Source organism: Corylus avellana, chromosome 7 (assembly GCF_965113065.1).
Source record: "Corylus avellana chromosome 7, dhCorAvel1.hap1.2, whole genome shotgun sequence".
Lineage (NCBI taxonomy): Eukaryota > Viridiplantae > Streptophyta > Magnoliopsida > Fagales > Betulaceae > Corylus > Corylus avellana.
In genome coordinates this window covers 10,371,409-10,388,272 of record NC_142496.1, presented here as the reverse complement: position 1 = coordinate 10,388,272, position 16,864 = coordinate 10,371,409, and the positions used below count along the sequence as shown (strand labels likewise).

The window sequence follows — 16,864 nt, the reverse complement described above, 5'->3', positions numbered from 1 at the left end:
GTGGAAGAACAAAGCAAGGGAGAGTCCAGGAGTGGCAAATTTACTATGTTCCGAGAATCCACAAGAAGGGGACATGGAGGAGAGAGAAGGGGAAGGGAGGCATGACCCAAAAATCATGGGATTGGTGGAGGCTGTGAAACAGCCCCGCCAACAGCCATGATTCTAATTAGTTGGAACTGCCGGGGGCTTGGGAACCTGACGGTAGTTCGAGACCAATGCCTTTTGGATAAGGAGAAGAAGCCCAACGTTTTGTTGCTCATCGAAACAAGATAGACTCATAAGGAAATGGAACGGATTCGAATAAAGCTTGGATATGAAAGTTTATTTGGAGTGGACTCTATCAGTAGAAGTGATGGACTAGCTCTATTATGGAAGGATGATTGTGATGTGACTATCCAAAATTTCTCAAGGCTCCATATTAATGCTATAGTTAAGTGACCGGAGGAAGAAGTGGAGTGGACATTCACGGGTTTCTATGGGAATCCGGAGGTAGAAAGACGACATGAGTCATGGAATTTGTTAAAACATCTCAATAATCTATCCCAAGGGCAATGGCTTAGTGTAGGTGACTTTAATGAAATAGTGGATATGAGAGAGAAATAGGGAGGAGTTGAACGAAGGGAGAGGCAAATGGAGCAATTCCGCACTACCTTGGAGGAATGTTTTTTGAGCGATTTGGGGTATAAAGGGTCAAAATTCACTTGGAACAACGCAAGGGAGGATGGTGGTTCCATAAAGGAGTGCCTGGATCGGGCTTTAGCTAATAACGAGTGGTGCTCAATTTTCCAAGAAAGGGAAATGCAAGTGTTGGCAGCGCGTTCTTCAGATCACGAACCGCTGATCAAATTTGGAGGATATAGAGAGGAGAGGTACCACTCGTCAAAAGGGTGCAAGTTTGAGGCAAAATGGATGTTAGAGGAGGACTTTCATGGGGTTATATAAGGAGCTTGGAATAAAGGAAGCAATCAGGGGAATGGGATGGCTGTTGTAACAAACAACTTATTAAATTATAGGAATGCATTGCTACAATGGAGTAAGAAGTTTGGTTCTACATAGAGGAATTTGAAGAAAAAGACGGCTCAGTTAGAAAAGCTCCAACAATATGAGAGACCCCAGAATCAGTCTGAGATCAAAATGCTTAAAAAAGAGATAGCTCTAATGCTAGAACATGAGGATCTAAAGTGGAAACAAAGGGCAAAACAGGCTTGGTTTCAAAATGGGGACCGAAACACATCATACTTCCATGAATGGGCCAATCAGAGAAGAAAAGCAAATAGAATTACTCAAATCAAGGATGAGGCAGGGGGTGTTTGGAAGACAAAGCATGAAGTCAGCGAGGCCTTCGTCCATTATTTCCAAATGTTATTCTCCACAGGTGGGACGTTTGGGACTGATGTCTAGAGGGAATGGGGCCAAGAGTAACGGAAACTATGAACTTGCTGTTGGCCGAATATAAAATAGAGAAAGTGGAGACAGCTTTGCTGGGGATGGCTCCACTGAAATTGCAGGGGCCGGACGGACATGCGGCATGTTTTTTCCAAAAATCTTGGAAAACAGTAAATCATGAGGTTTGTCTTACTATGCTTGGTTTTTTGAGTGGTGGTAATTTTGATCCTATTATAAATCAAACCTACATGGCCCTGATCCCCAAAAAAAAGAAACCATCTATTGTAACTGAATTCAGGCCTATTAGTTTATGTAATGTAATTTATAAAATAATGGCAAAGGTCATAGCTAATAGGTTAAAAAAAGTGATGTATGATATTATTTCTCCCTATCAAAGTGCTTTTGTGCCAGGAAGGCTTATCACCGACAACATTTTGGAGGCTTTTGAAGTGTTGCACATGATGAATGGAAGAATGAGGGGGCGAAAGGGATATATGGCGCTCAAGCTTGATATGAGCAAGGCGTATGATAGAGTGGAGTGGGATTTCTTGGAGGGGATCATGCTTAAAATGGGGTTTGACTCAGGATGGATTCAGAAAGTCATGACTTGTGTACGTATGGTGTCATATTTAGTGTTGATAAATGGTCAAGCTCATCGGCGCATTATTCCTTCTAGGGGGCTGCGCCAAGGGGACCCTCTTTCCCCATATTTTTTCATTTTATGTGCTGAGGAGCTAAGCCATATGCTTTGTCGGGCTGAAATGAAAAAACATATTACAAGGTTGCCTATCTCAAGAGGAGGTGTGAGGCTTAATCACATTTTTTTGCAAATGACAACTTACTATTTTGCAGAGCCAACCTGGATGAATGGAATAAACTGCAGGAGATTCTGGAGATGTATGAAAAGAGCTCTGGACAGAGATTAAATAAGGAGAAAACCTCTATATTTTTTAGCAAAAACACCAAGATGAAAGTTCGGGCACATATAAAGTCTTTAGCAGGAGTAAATTCGACTCAAAGATATGAAAATTACTTGGGTCTCCCAGCCATTTTTGGTAAGTCTCATTTACGTTCTTTTCAGAAAATACAAGGGCATATATGAGACCGGCTAAATGGATGGAAGGAGAAATTCCTCACTCATGCTGGGAAAGAAGTGTTGTTGAAGTCTGTCATCCAAGTGATACCTATGTATATGATGAGTGTTTTCAAACTTCCAAAATTGTTATGTAAGCGAATCAATTCGATGATGTTAAGATTTTGGTGGGGGCACAAGGATAACCTGTCTAGGGTGGCTTGGATGAGTTGGAACAAAATGGGGATGAGTAAGGCACAAGGAGGTTTGGGTTATCGAGATTTAGAGAATTTTAATCAAGCACTCCTCGTAAAACAAGGTTGGAAGTTAGTTCAACATCCAAACTCCCTTGTTGCACAAGTTTTGCAGGAGAAGTATTTTCCCAATGGCACTTTTTTGGAATCAACTCTAGGAAACAAGCCCTCCTTTACATGGTGGAGTATATGGAATGCGAAGAAATTACTACAAGCAGGTTTATTATGGAAGGTTGGAAATGGTCAGTCCATTCACGTATGGGGTGATCGATGGCTTCCAACACCAACAACACACATGGTGCAGACCCCTATTCGAATCTTAACCCAGGATGCCAAAGTCCAGGAGCTAATGGATGAAGAGAATCAAGGGTGGAATATTCCACTGATTGAAGAATTATCCATGAAGGAGGAGGCAAAGGCTATATGTAGCTTGGTTATCAAACCAAGTAGACAACAAGATAGGATGGTTTGGGCAAGAACCAAGAACAGGATTTTCTCGGTCCGCATTGCATACCACCTAGCACAATCGCTGGGGGAAGAGGAAATGGGTACGAGTTCGGTGAGGGGTCCATGTGGAGAGATCTGGAACAAGATATGGGCAGTGAAAGGGCCTCGGGTCGTCCAGATGTTCATCTGGAAAGCATGCCAAAATTTATTACCCACAAAAGGAAATCTCTACCACAGACATATAACTCTTGATCCTCTATGTCCCTTATGTGAAAGGATGGAGGAGACTCCAGGGCATGCTCTTTGGAGTTGCCCCTTAGCTCAAGATGTATGGCTGGAGTGCAATCGAAAGCTACAGAAATTCTCAACCATTGAGGTTGATTTTCTTCATCTTTTTGAGGAACTCTTGGGGAAATTAGATGAGGAGGAGATGCAGTTTTTTGTGTCAGTAGCACAGTAGATATGGTTTCGTCGGAATACATTTGTGTTTGGGGGGAAGTTGACATCACCCACAACCGTAATTCAGAAGGCGAAGGAGTACTGATGTGGTATTTTTGTGACCAAAAATATCAATTAAAAATAACCACTCGCAATAGGACGAATCTTTATAGGATACGGCTATATTGAGGGTGTCGAACCTCAAGGACTGTAGGGGTTTAATTATCAAAATTTAAAAGATTAAAGTTAACTTAATTAAAAGGAGATTTGATTTGATTTGCTTAAAAACTAAAGTGCATGAAAATAAAAAGAGTAAATATATGAGAGAGAGAGTAGGGTATTGACTTCACCTCTATCCGTACAACAATGGTTAATCATAATTAATCACAGAAATTCATTCTATGCACGTTATAAATAAACAAGAAACTACCTTATTAAAGAATAAGCATAATCTATCTTTGGTTGGCACAGATCGTCCACCTAACCGCTAAGATGCAGTACGACCCGTCTTCCCTATGTATAAATTATCAAATTCTTTAACAGGATACATACAATCAATGAATAAGTGAAACCCATCTTCGATTGGCACGGACTGTCTTCCTAAATTACACTAAACTAGGGTGTAGTACAATCCGTTTTCCCTAGGCATGGCCTATCAAATCCTATTGATCATATGTCAATTAAACCTATTGCATAACCATCATCCTCATAATCACAGAAAACAAGAATAATTTGAGATCAACAAAAGTAAAATACTTTCTAAGACAAGAAAAGAATTTCACAAATATTGATTTTGGAATTTAAGAACAATTGCATTTAATATGAAGAACAGAAATCAATTGTAGCAATCCTCATAGTTATACAATCAACATGCATAAATTGAAAATATAGAAATTAAATACAATCAAACCATTGTCCTTGGATAGGGTTGCATCAACACCCCACGAAGGGGTTTAGCCGCTCATGATCTTCTAAGCTCCAAAGACAATTTTCTGATTTCTAGCTCTAGGAAAAGCGGTGTCTCTGTTTATAGTGTTTAGAGCCCTATTTATAGGGATTAGGAAAACCCTAAAAACCCTAGAAATCCTCAGAAAACTGGAAGTCAGTCTCCCAGTCCAATTGGGAGACTGAAAACCAAATCCACGCTGGAAAAGGATTGCTGCCGTGCAATACACGCCCGAGTGTGCTCAATCCGAGGTCTTGTGAGCTCAAGCACAGTGCGCTCGAGCTTAACTATTGTGCACACAAGTGCATGTTTAAACTCGATCCCTGGGCGCAGACGCTCAAGCGCAGGTGCGCATCCCAGGAGTGCTGCGCTCAATCCTAAATCCAGAATGCTTAGCTTTTTGCCCTTTTAAGCCCAATTTTCCATGGTTTGTCAAATAAGACCTGAAACACAAAAACAAAACCAAATCAAACAAATAACAATGCTAAGGAATTAACATATGTAAATTAAGGGGCTTGAATGTGTAACATTCGGCGCTTATCAAGTACTTATTTGAGCAAGAGAACGCTTTATCTGTATAGAGGCAAGAAAGCAAAGCATCCCGCCCGTGTACGGACGCCATACACTGGGAGAGACCCCCTGAAGGTATGTGAAGATAAATTGGGACACATCTCTTGACTCAAAGGGGAGTAGCATGGGGCTGGCAGCAAGGAATCACGATGGGAGGGTGATGGCCACTTTCTGTGCAAACACACCTTATATACGAGACCCTGCTTCAGCGGAAGCACTGGGTATGTGGCAAGTAGTGGAGTTGGGTATTAAGATGGGGTGGCCAAAAATAATACTGGAAGGAGATGCGCTTGAAGTCATCCAACATTAGAGAAATAAGGGGAGCTGGTGGGGATCCTACGGTTTAGTAGTGGACGATGCGAAGCTGAGTCTAGATGGTTTTTTGGACTGGAAGGTGGAGCATATTTCCCAAAATGCAAACGAGGTGGCGCATAGACTTGCCAAGCTAGGCTTATCCTTACAGGGAGAGCATTTGTGGGTGGAAGATTATCACCCGTGTATTCAACCATATGTATTGGTTGATCAGCTTTCTATTTAATAAAGGAGAAGCGAAACGATTTCAAAAAAAAAAAAGATTAGATTGTCATTGCAATTTTAATATTATATGTTTTATTTGAGTATTCATATTATATTGATTTTCTAAATTATTATATGCCCTATATTGTTCTTTAATGTTTCAAGCTTTTCATCTTTTGATCCTTCTAAAATGCACGTTAGTCCTGTCATTATTATTTCCGAGTTTACCCATGAAGAATGGAAACGAGATTATAAAGATTCTATGACAAAGGAAGGGCACATACTTGTGCAAACAAGTCCAAAACATCCTGCACTAAATGTCACCGGTGATATTGTTTTGAAATACAATCAATGGGAGCATATCAATGATGTAGCAAGAGATTTCAACTTTGACACCCGAACTTTATGAGAAGTTGCAAAACTTTCCATAAGCTTCATCTATTTTGATATGGGATCTCATGATTAGTTTTGATTTGATTTGCTGGTGGAGTCTATTCCTTGTTCTACATGGCAATGTTGAATCAAGTTGGTCTTCTGTATTTTCTAGTGGGCCATGCCATGAGCTTACTTGGTCCTTTTTTGGGCCTTGCTTTCACATGGGCCTCATGAGTATTCTCTTATTGGCCCAATACCCAAATGGATAGAATATTCAAAGCTTATTAAAGGATCTCCAAATTAAATTTGGAAATTTTCTATTTGCCTTTTTTTTTTTTTTTTTTACGTGTCCACATAAAGGAAAGAGAATGGAGATTCGAATTAGTGACCTCTACTTCATAAGACGTAGTTTACAGTAGATTGAGCTACTTCTTGTTGGAAAAAGCTTAAAGGGTAAAATCGTCTGATCAAATCCATCTAATCTAAGTTTATAACATAATTAAACTAGGAGGGCCCACAAAATGGATCGCCCCTATTTTATGTTTTTTTCTCCTTCACCTGCGGTGACATGTTTGAATCTATGATTTGTACAAGAAAACATAACCGGAGAGAATTTATCTCGTACAATTATTACGGTTAGTATTTACCAGATAAAAGACAGTGAGACTGACACATTTCCTTTCCTAATCAAGACACAGTCCGATTGAAAGCGACCTTAATGCATAGATTTCCATGAAAATCAAAATCAAATTCTGTACTTCACCCTCCAATTCATACGGTCGGAGAGAAACCCAAGGCTCGAAGCGTTCTCTTCCTATATCAAACCCTACCAAAAATCCCATTGTTCTTCAATTATTCTTATTATTCAAAGATACCCTTTTGCTTTTTAATCAATTGGGTAGCCAATTCTGGCCGATCCAGATTAGTTTGTGGAAGAAATCTACCTGGGTTCTTGAGTGCAGGTAAAATGCCGATAACCCATTTATAGATCTCTCAGAATTATTACTGTGACTGCTGTATAGTGTTTCTTTTTGTCTTTATACTTTGTATGGTTGTTGAGAAGATGGAGGAAGAGAAAAGAAAATGGAATGATTGTTGTACTTTATAGGTTTCTAATCACTGGAAAGTTTGTAAACCTGAATTACGTATCGGAGGAAAAAAGAAGAAAGTTGAAAAACCTGAAGTAGTGCAAGTAGTTGATTTGCTATGCTAAGCGATGTTTTTAGATTCATAGGGCCTCGGTTGATGAAATTCAATATGAAAGACTGTTTTTTTACCCGTTTCCTATATTTTTTCCTGCTTTGCAATGAAGCATTATTGTCACTCGACATGATTTTCCTTATTTGAGGCTTTTTTTTTTTTTTTTTTTTACTTCTTCTTCTTCTTCTTCTTGCATTTTCTTTGTTAGGCTTTGATTTTGTGATTACAAGTGTTGAAGTGGAGAAAAACCAGAAAGTTTTAAGTGGGAAAGTTTGTCATTCGTCTTTCTGACCAATGAGAATCTTAATAGTTCTAAAGTGGAAATGATCGTCGAAGATGATGAGGATTGAAAGTCGGCATTGAACTTTTTAGGAAATGAGTCGGTCTCCTTCATTTACGGTGAAGACAGAACTTAGTCCAAAGCTTGATCCTGAATCTTTGCGGCAATGGGTTGTGGCCTTTTGCATTATTAGATTTGATCTTGAGCAGGGTCAGCTCATTGAAGAGTGTTACCCACCTGGCTGTCTTACACAAGATGAGGAACTTGAAATTGCTTTTAGTTCCTTCCCAGATTCCGTTTCCCAGCACCAGAACCGGTCAACTATTCACGATTGTATCTTCTTTTTCCGGTTTCGAAGGAAGGATGATTCTCGATTGGTCCATGTCTCTTCCTCCGGGAGAACTGAAGATGGTAAAAAGTTATTTCCAGACAAAAGAAATATCAGAAGATCCAACAATAGCATTAGTAATAAAGCTTCGAGATACATGTATGGTTATGTTTTTAATAGACAGAGACATGATGAGAGGCTAAAGCGAGGTGGGGAACAGAAGTCTGTGGTAATTTTGTCCCCCAGTCCTTACTCCAGTGTGTTTAGACCCCTGTTGCAAATAATGGGTCCACTGTATTTTGACATTGGAAAGAAAGCTCTTGAGCATATTGCTGCTTATGTTTCAATGTGGCCTTCTCCTGTACCTGGTAAGCTAATGGAGCTTCCTATAGGGAATGCTACACTTAAAGTGAACTTGCCACCTGCTCATAGCTTGCCCTTGGAAAATGGAATGTCGTTTGAAGAGTCTGCTTCCTCTATGGCTCCATTACTTCCTAATAATCAGTCAGTACCCCAGGGTCTTTTCCATGATTCAGATATTTTTGGTACATTCCGAGGCCTTCTATTGCAGCTTTGGGTGTTGTGGGAGTTGTTACTCATTGGTGAGCCTATTCTTATCATTGCACCAACACCTCCCCAGTGTTGTGAGGCTGTTGCCAGTCTTGTGAGTTTGGTTGCACCACTACTTTGTAGTGTAGATTTCAGGCCTTATTTTACCATCCATGACCCTGAATTTGCCCACTTGAACTCACTTCAAGAAGGAGACACTTTTCCTCTTATGGTTTTGGGTGTGACAAACCTCTTTTTCCTCAAGGCTCTCCGTAACATTCCCCACATTGTTTCAGTTGGATGCCCTGCTTCAAGCTCAAACCGCCTTGCCCTCACAACAAGGTCTTCTACTGGCAAAATCTCTGCTAGATCAGAAGCGTTTGGTCTTCAGCAGCTTTCCTTGAAGAAGCTTTCTCCTTCAAATTTGTTAAGTGCTGTGAAGTTGAGAAGAGATGGTCCCCTTTGTCTTATGACAGAACATAAGGAAGCCATTTGGAGCACTTATGCTGCAATAACGAAGCCAGACACTTCTATCTTGAATAGGCTTATAGATGCTGGGATGTCACCTAGGGTTGAGGAGTCAATGTCAGTTGTTAACAATGAGATATTGCGGCGGCATTTCTTGGAGCTCACTACCAACTTTTTGGCCCCTTTTGGTCCATATTTTAGGACTAAGACACCTTCAGAAGGCTCTTCTCCATTTTTTGACCCTCCCCCTCTCCCTGCATTTAATGCCGATGAATTCCTAGCAAGTTTGTCAGCAAGAGGTCCAGGGAAGTTCTTATCAAAGAGGATGAAGTCTAACTGGCTGGATTTATACAGGTGATGATTACTGACTACTGCACACATCATTTACTATTATGAGTCCCCACCCCACCCCTCATTTGTCTTATATTCTGTTCTGATCAAATATGGTGTTCTTAAGTCACAATTTTTCTGCATCTTCGGTTTGTTACCCTTTTTCAGTTTATTTTTTTACTCAGGCGGTTTCTGAAAGGACCCAACTTCATGCCATGGTTTCAAAGAAGGCGTGCTGTTGCTGAACAAGAACAGCATAAACTGTGGAAACAGGCAAGGATGAACTCCGACATACAACAGTTTATTTCTAAAATGTCTGAGTTGGAAATTGTAGATTCATTCAACGTTATTGAGAGACATCTTCTTGGAGAAATACAGGTGCATTTCCCCCCTTAGATAATATGCTATCTTCTACTTGGTTGTGCCTTTATCTTCTGCAACCTTTGAGTAAATCATGATGCATCTGCAAAAACTCAAGAGGCCTTTTCAGCTTTCAAAAGAGAACCTTCATATGAGAAAAAAAAATACTTACTCTGAGCTCTATAACACATCAGTGATCTCTTCATGAGGCAGGTTAAAGAGTGACCTGTAGCAAGTGCTTAATCTTACTGCATTAAGGATAAAAAAAATGTGAAAGGGTGGTTGACTAATGATTGGTATGGTGATTAGATTTTTCAATTCATCTTAGTAGCGAGTGCTTAATCTTACTGCATTAAGGATAAAAAAAATGTGAAAGGGTGGTTAACTAATGATTGGTATGGTGATTAGATTTTTCAATTCATCTTAGTAGTAACATGATTCCAGTGGGACTAGATAATAATGACTGGGTTGAGTAGAAATCAATACCTTTGCGCTGAATTTCAATGCAATAGTGAATGCTAACTCAAGATTGACGTGTTAATCAATCTCTCCCCTTCAAAATTCCACCTTCTGATACCTTCAAATATTGCAATTCCTAACGTCATGCAGAGCGTAAATGATGTAGGAAAGATTAGGAAAAATCTGCCTACATATGCTTGTGTTGGGCTTGGGGTTAGGAGAATTTGTGGATCTAGGGTTCAGCGTTTTAGACAAAAGAGTTAGGATTCAATGATTGACTAGGATTTTGAAACAATGGATCTTCTAGACAAAAGCATTGGGTTGGTTTGGTAAAGTTTTGCGAAGTGCTTTGAGATTTGAAGAGAGTTTTTAAACAGATAAAAATTGAGAATTGGTTTGGTAGGGGCCACATTTTGAAACATGTTATACGTGGGGTCCATAATTGAGAACTTTTTAGGTAAAATTTTGAGCAGTGTTTTTGAAAAAATAAAAAATTGAAGAGTGTTCCCCAAAATATAAGAAAAAAAGAAAAACAAAAACTATTGCAGTTTACACTCCACAGTGGTGGCCGCAACATCGGGCAATCAGAAGTTCATGTTGACCATTGTAGGGCATTTAGATGTTCTTGATGGCCATCGCAAGGCCGCTAAAAGTTCATGACAGCCACCTTGGGACCATTGGATATTTCTGGCGGTTAGAAGTTCATGGCGGCCACAAAGGGGTCGCTAGAAATTCATTGCGGCCATTGTGGGGTCGTCTGATGTTGATAGTAATTATTTTTTTTGGAAGTGTTTTGTTTTTTACTTTTCGGGAAAAAATGTCCCAGTGGTCCCTGAGGTATGGACTTCTATCAAATCACTCATTAAGGTTCAAAAGCTATCAATTTACTCCCTAAGGTTAGAACCATTATCAAATAGATCCTTTCGTTCAGTTTTTAATGGTGTTGGCATGTCATACCAAATCAAAACATGACATGGGCCTAGTTTAAGATAAAATATAAAATTATAAATATAAATATAAAAAATAAAAAAATAAAAAATTATTGGGGTTGTCAAACCACCCCAAAAGCTTGAGGGTGGTTTGGCCACCCCCATATTCGGCCAAAGGAGGTGGCCAAAACCACTCCCAGGCCGGCTAGAGGGGGTGGTTGAACCACCCCCAAGGCCATTGGGGGTGGCCAAACCACCCCCTCTAGCCAATTTGGGGGAAGATCACCCCCGGAAAGCTTAAAAGTTTTTTTTTTTTTTTTCTTTTTTATATTTATGTTTATAAGTTTATATTTTTTATTAAATGGGACACATGCCATCTTTTAATTAGGTATGATGTGGTTAAAATATAACGGAAGGTGGATAGAAGGATCTATTTGATAACATTTTTAATATTAGGGAGTAAATTGATAACTTTTGAACCTTAAGGAAGGATTTGATGAAGGTTCACACCTCAGGGACCAATTGAGCATTTTCCCCTAATCTTTTTAGAAGTATTTTGTGAAAAGTGTTTTTTTCCTTTTTTAAAGAAAAAAAGAAAAGAGTTTTGTGGTTTATTTTGAAAAGTGTGTTAGTGGTGAGAGCCACATTTGATTTGAATAACTAATATTTGAGAAAAGTTTTCAGCATTTGAGAAGCGAAAACAAAGTCTGAAAATTTTGCCAAACACACCTTTTAACTCTACCATTAATGTCTCACAGTTTTCAGAACTTCTTGCATTTTGCTCTCTCCAAATGCACAATATTAAACATAGAGGAACCAATTTCCAAGCTTCTTAAATGCACCGACTTCCTGATTGGCCTATCTAGCTAGCCAACAATTCCACCACCCTTCTAGGCATGACCCACTCTACAACAAAAAGAAGGAAGATCGAAACCCGCAATTCTCTTGCCATTTCACAGTGGAATAACTCTTGTAGTCTTGGTTTTTGACGACTGGTGTGAAGGCGTGGTTGGCGGCGCTACTAGATTGTCATTCTGGTGAGATGGTGGTCGACATCTGCCTCGCTCCCGGGCGGTCAGTTGAATAAAGATCCTGTCCAGGTTGCACTTTGAGGGGCCTGCGTTTGGGAATCAAGGAGTCATTGAGTACGTTGGTTGTTGATGTATTCATTCCCAGTGCTTTTGCAGCATTGTGCGAGCCAATGGCTAGTGCGGTGATGTGTAGGACAGGAAAGAAAGAGTGATGCCGGCATGGGTTTATCGAAAGGTCGGGACTTCGTGCTTTTTTTTTTTTTTTTTTTTTTGTGACATTAGTGGTTGGGTGATGCAGTGGGTTCCAGCGTGGATGGGGTTGTTGCAGTGGGTGTTTTGCATTTGTGTGGTTGGGTGTTTTGGGCGGCGGATAAGTATAATACTGATATGGTTGTTTGGGACCGATGGAGGCATTGGGATGAAAACAAGCAAGTGAGGGTTTGAATACTGAAACAAAAGATGGGGACAATGGTTTCGGTGGTGTGGCTCTGAATGATTTGTGCACGGTGTACAGGATCATGCAACTGTTGATGGAACACAATCTCAAACGCTCTGATATCAATTTGATGTAGGACAAACAATAAACACATAACTCACACAATGAAAGTAGGGAAAGTAGTGGAAAGAAGCTAAAAGTGGAGAGAGAAAGAAAAAGCTAGAAAGAGAGAAGCCAAGGGAAGAGAAGGGGAAAGAAAGAGAAAGAGAGAAGGAGCTGGGGGAAGAGAAAGAAAGGAGGAGGGGGGAGAAAGAGAGAGAATCAATTTCTCATAATTTTATTCTATCAAAGTTCAGTTCCATTGGAATACAAATTGTACTTGAATAGACTCACGACTAAACCCTAGGGCAACGCCCATTTATTGACTTACCAAACATAATCTAGGCAACACCCATTTATTGAATTACAAAAACTTGACGCTTGAAAATTAAATAAAACATAACAACGCCATTAATTAATATGACCTAAATAAGATTAGGTGGACCAATATTTCTAGCAGGAATGAATGTGACATTCTTGGCAGGAGATGTGAGACTGTACCCATGAACTTGACAGAATTTTTATTTTATGAGAGAGAGTCAGCATCTTTGATCTGAGTTGTTTGTACTGGAAATTGCCATCAAGGGGAAGAATGGATTATTGCAAGTCGTGAACCGTCATTAGTAATTATCTGTACTTCATTATTTAAGGTGAGTCTTGTTCAATATTAGAGGAATTAGAAATCATAGCATGTAAGGCAGAAAAGAAAGAAAGGGGGGAAATAGATCATAGCATTCATGTCTGCAGTATGCGGTGGAAATTCCTGTCAAGTGGAGATGTAGCACTTTGCAAAGAGATGAACATTGATTATGGTATGTTCTAAATATTGGATTGTGTGGAATGTGCAAAATTAGAGGCAAGTAATATGACCAGTAAAAAAAAAAATCTAAATTTAAGGACCTAAATATATGAATGAAGAAGCTAGCAAGAAAGACATGGGAACATTGTTATTACAGGCTGTAAATAAATCGAGCTATTCATAAATAACATTTTTTTTTTTTTTTTAATGTCGGGGAAACTCTCCAAGGCAGGGCCCTTCGAACCCACCCCTACAGAGTAAACCTTGGTCCCGTGCACCGCACTCTCGGAAGTTTTCCTACACGAAATTGGTTAAATCGCTGGCTTTTCACCAAGAGGTGTGGCCCCAAGGAATTATTTGCACCTATGAAGTGTTGAACCTTGGATCTTGAAGGGAGCAAACCTCAAGACCAAGGCCTCCATCACATGGACCAACCCCTTGGGGTTAGCTATTCATAAATAACTTGAGCTCAGCTCGTATAAACATGACTTGATTGCAGTTTGTATATTAAATGAACCAAGCTTGAACCAAGCTTGAACAGAAATTTAGGCCTGCTTATTGAATGAGTCAAACTCGTACAAACTCGGCTCGGCTAGTATAAGCTCCTATGAATTGTATAACTTCATTTTTATTGTTTTTTATAGTATTATTTTTAACTTTGTAGTAAGAAGATCATAAATATTTAGAAAGATGAAAGGAAATCCTCTTCTTTAATGTAATGGATATAGCTTGACTACTTGTGATTGTAAGTCTTCATATAGATATGCATATATATACGTATATATCCATATTTATGTATGTATATACTATAAAAATACTTATATAGACTCGAGATTGAATTTTTTAAGATTAGTAGATAATGTTATGAGATATAATATAAATGGTCTATTTCATGATAATAAAAAAATAATAATAATAAATAAATAAATATATATTATTCATTATAAATATAATTTACTTTATTTAATTAACTCAAATGATAAAATCTTAACAATGATTAAGTAACTAATGATTAGTATGGATTTAGAAAAAGTTATAAAACAATGACGATATTTACTTTATATTAGGAATAAATAAGTTAATAACAAATTCAAGTTCGTTTGAAAAATAAATGAATAATGTTTGAACAAATAATCTAGTTCGATGTTAAGTTTGAGTTTGGCTTGTATTTGGAACAAAATTAAACAAACCTAGTTTAAACATTCAATACTTGACTCGATTTCAGTCTTGAATATTGTAATATCACAAGCTGTGAGTTGCTTGGATGGATCATCCTCAATCTACTATTTAATCACCAACGTACACTTTTTAGGGTCAGAAGTTGAAGCATCTCTGGCAGTGGCATCAGATTTAGCAAACTTAAAATGTATAGCTTAGGGGACACGTCAATCACTGAAAAACCTTTGTGATTGCCCAATTTGGTAATCCGAATAGAGAAAACCAAAATGATTTCAAACTTGATTTCAGTGGTCTTATCTGTTATTGTGTTTTTACCTGCTATGTACTCTAGCTGTGCCATTTCGCTGTCAATTGCCTGCACTGTTTAACCTTGGCATTTTTCTTTTGTTATTGATCTCATATATATAAGCAGGGGGTCTGTGATCACCATGAAGCCTATGCCCGTCTGTTCCTTTGGAGCTTGATTCGCCCTTAGACTTGTTACGCTGTCCAACTGAATTCATTGGATTTGCGTTCTTTTCAGTAGGAACCCAGTTCAAGAACCTTACCTCGTAGATGGTTCTTTAGCACTTTTCTCTTGTTTTGCTTTCCATGACCCATTCCCAAGAGCACTTAATGCGGTTTACTTGGCTTTCAATGTTAAATAATTAGTCCAAAATGTAGTACATCTTTGCAGCCTTTTAATCGTAGAGACAACTAGATGAAGAGAAGGGAATCGTTAGCAGGAAGTAAACAAAATAGAATCAAATCAAGATGACTGCTGAGGATTTGCTTCGAGAGAATTTTTGATTATCCATTAATGGGGGGATTGGGTCAATTATAAATTCTTTGAGAGTGTGCAGTGGATTTTTGTTTCTGACACTTCCTATCTGACTTCTGATGTCCAGACCAGCTAAAAAATGAGTGGGTGTTAGTATCCAATCTATACAAGTATCAGTTGTAGCTTTATATTCAAAATTAGTACCAATCTCTAAGGTGCATCCTCCTACTACTCTTTGTAGAGGCTAGACATTGCGGAGCTCCCTATCTGAGTGTACTTGAACCAGACCGTCTTTATGAGTGGATAGTGTTTAATTTCAGTTGATTTGAATGCTAATTGTATCTTTATCATATCCCTTATAAGTTATTTATTAATTTTTTGCACATGTGATGGTTTGAAGTATATGCTAATAGATTGCAGGAAGCTTTTTATGGCAACAAGTTTAGATATTTTCAAAATGTTTAGTAATCCGTGAGGGTGCTCCTTCGTTCTACTACATATTATAGTGCTAAACATGCAAAGGTCCTTCTTAATGTAATCAAATTAAACCAGCTACATAAACCAATGGGCAGATAAATGTTAATGTCCATTCCGTAAAAATGTTAATTGTATTTTGTTTGTCTCTTACTCTTTTCATTTTTTTTTTTTTTTTCACATGTGATGGTTTGGGTTATTGGCTAATTATGACTGGATGCTTCATTTGGTTATCCATTTAGAATTCTGAAAATTAATTGGAATTATAGCGCAATGTTTGGTGTGCATATTGCCAGTGCAGACGCATTGTGTAAACTGGGGGCTCCCCCTATATCCTTGATTTATGTGAAATATGACCAAGCATAATTCATTTTCATGTAATCAAGATACTATGGCAATATATTTACGTTTCCATCAAATACATCTACAGCAATCTGGAAGGGCTAGTGCAGAGTCTGCATCAACTTGCCAGAAACTGAGAGGAGATCTGCAGGCAGTTTTCTATGTGCTTCCAAAAGACATGCAGCAGCTTCTGCTTTTGAACCCACAAAGAGCAGCTCTCCTGCAAGGAAGTTCTGAACCGACAAAACTTCCCGGGCGCCCATTCGTACAACTTGGGGGTGTATCTTCCACTTCACCCAGATAATACTAAGAAGCATGGCTGGTAAATAGATTGACTATGGCATGGATGGTGTTCTCATGCTGCTGAAGAACAGCAAATGTGATTATATTGTTGCTTCCATCTGTTATCAGACTGGGAGTTCTCTGACTTCCAGCACAGCTGATCTACAAGGTAAGGCTGATATCTATACACATTCTCAATTTCCTTCCTAATCAGATCATCTAATGGATATAATGTTTGTTATTTTTTTTACTTTGTATCCTGATCCAAATAAACAGATGCACAAGAATCACAAATCTGTCTATTGAACCATCCGCTCCCCCGAGCACTCTTGAGATAATTGCAACTGTAGAAACACATCCAATTATTCAAAATTCGTGGAAATGGTGTTTGCCTTTTTAGTGGAAGTTGAAGCTTCTTCTTGTTGTCTTCATTTTGAAGGACCCAACTGTAAGCTAGAAATTTGTAGAATAACTCAGAAAGATCTCTCACATGCAGTTTTTATAATCTCATCAATATTTTCAGTCTTGCAGTGGGGGTATGGATCGAGTTATTTT

General features: G+C 38.7%; 2 protein-coding genes across 3 annotated transcripts; both read left to right on the top strand.

Moving 5' to 3' along the window:
* The first annotated feature begins 630 nt into the window (after window positions 1-630).
* On the top strand, window positions 631-1,401 carry LOC148584462 (uncharacterized). The gene is made up of 2 exons (XM_088518461.1): window positions 631-933; window positions 1,057-1,401. The coding sequence occupies exons 1-2, from the start codon at window positions 631-633 to the stop codon at window positions 1,399-1,401; spliced, it is 648 nt and encodes a 215-aa protein (XP_088374587.1).
* A 5,306-nt stretch (window positions 1,402-6,707) lies between these two features.
* Window positions 6,708-16,835, top strand: LOC132184720 (polarity axis stabilization protein). 2 transcript variants are annotated; one of them, XM_059598454.2, is made up of 5 exons: window positions 6,708-6,966; window positions 7,515-9,183; window positions 9,345-9,537; window positions 16,116-16,478; window positions 16,586-16,835. In XM_059598454.2, the coding sequence occupies exons 2-4, from the start codon at window positions 7,580-7,582 to the stop codon at window positions 16,329-16,331; spliced, it is 2,013 nt and encodes a 670-aa protein (XP_059454437.1). In that variant the 5' UTR covers window positions 6,708-6,966; window positions 7,515-7,579; the 3' UTR covers window positions 16,332-16,478; window positions 16,586-16,835. The 2 variants fall into 2 exon arrangements, with proteins under 2 accessions (XP_059454437.1, XP_059454436.1); XM_059598453.2 differs by having other exon boundaries at window positions 7,413-9,183.
* Window positions 16,836-16,864: the final 29 nt, after the last annotated feature.

Bases quoted from the DNA above. Each gene is read 5' to 3' on its own strand.
- LOC148584462 (XM_088518461.1), top strand. From the start codon at position 631: ATGGAGCAATTCCGCACTACCTTGGAGGAATGTTTTTTGAGCGATTTG. The intron at 934-1,056 runs GTTATATAAGGA...GGTTCTACATAG, and splicing joins TAGAGGAGGACTTTCATGGG to AGGAATTTGAAGAAAAAGAC.
- LOC132184720 (XM_059598454.2), top strand. From the start codon at position 7,580: ATGAGTCGGTCTCCTTCATTTACGGTGAAGACAGAACTTAGTCCAAAG. The intron at 9,184-9,344 runs GTGATGATTACT...TTTTTTACTCAG, and splicing joins AACTGGCTGGATTTATACAG to GCGGTTTCTGAAAGGACCCA. The intron at 9,538-16,115 runs GTGCATTTCCCC...ATACATCTACAG, and splicing joins ATCTTCTTGGAGAAATACAG to CAATCTGGAAGGGCTAGTGC.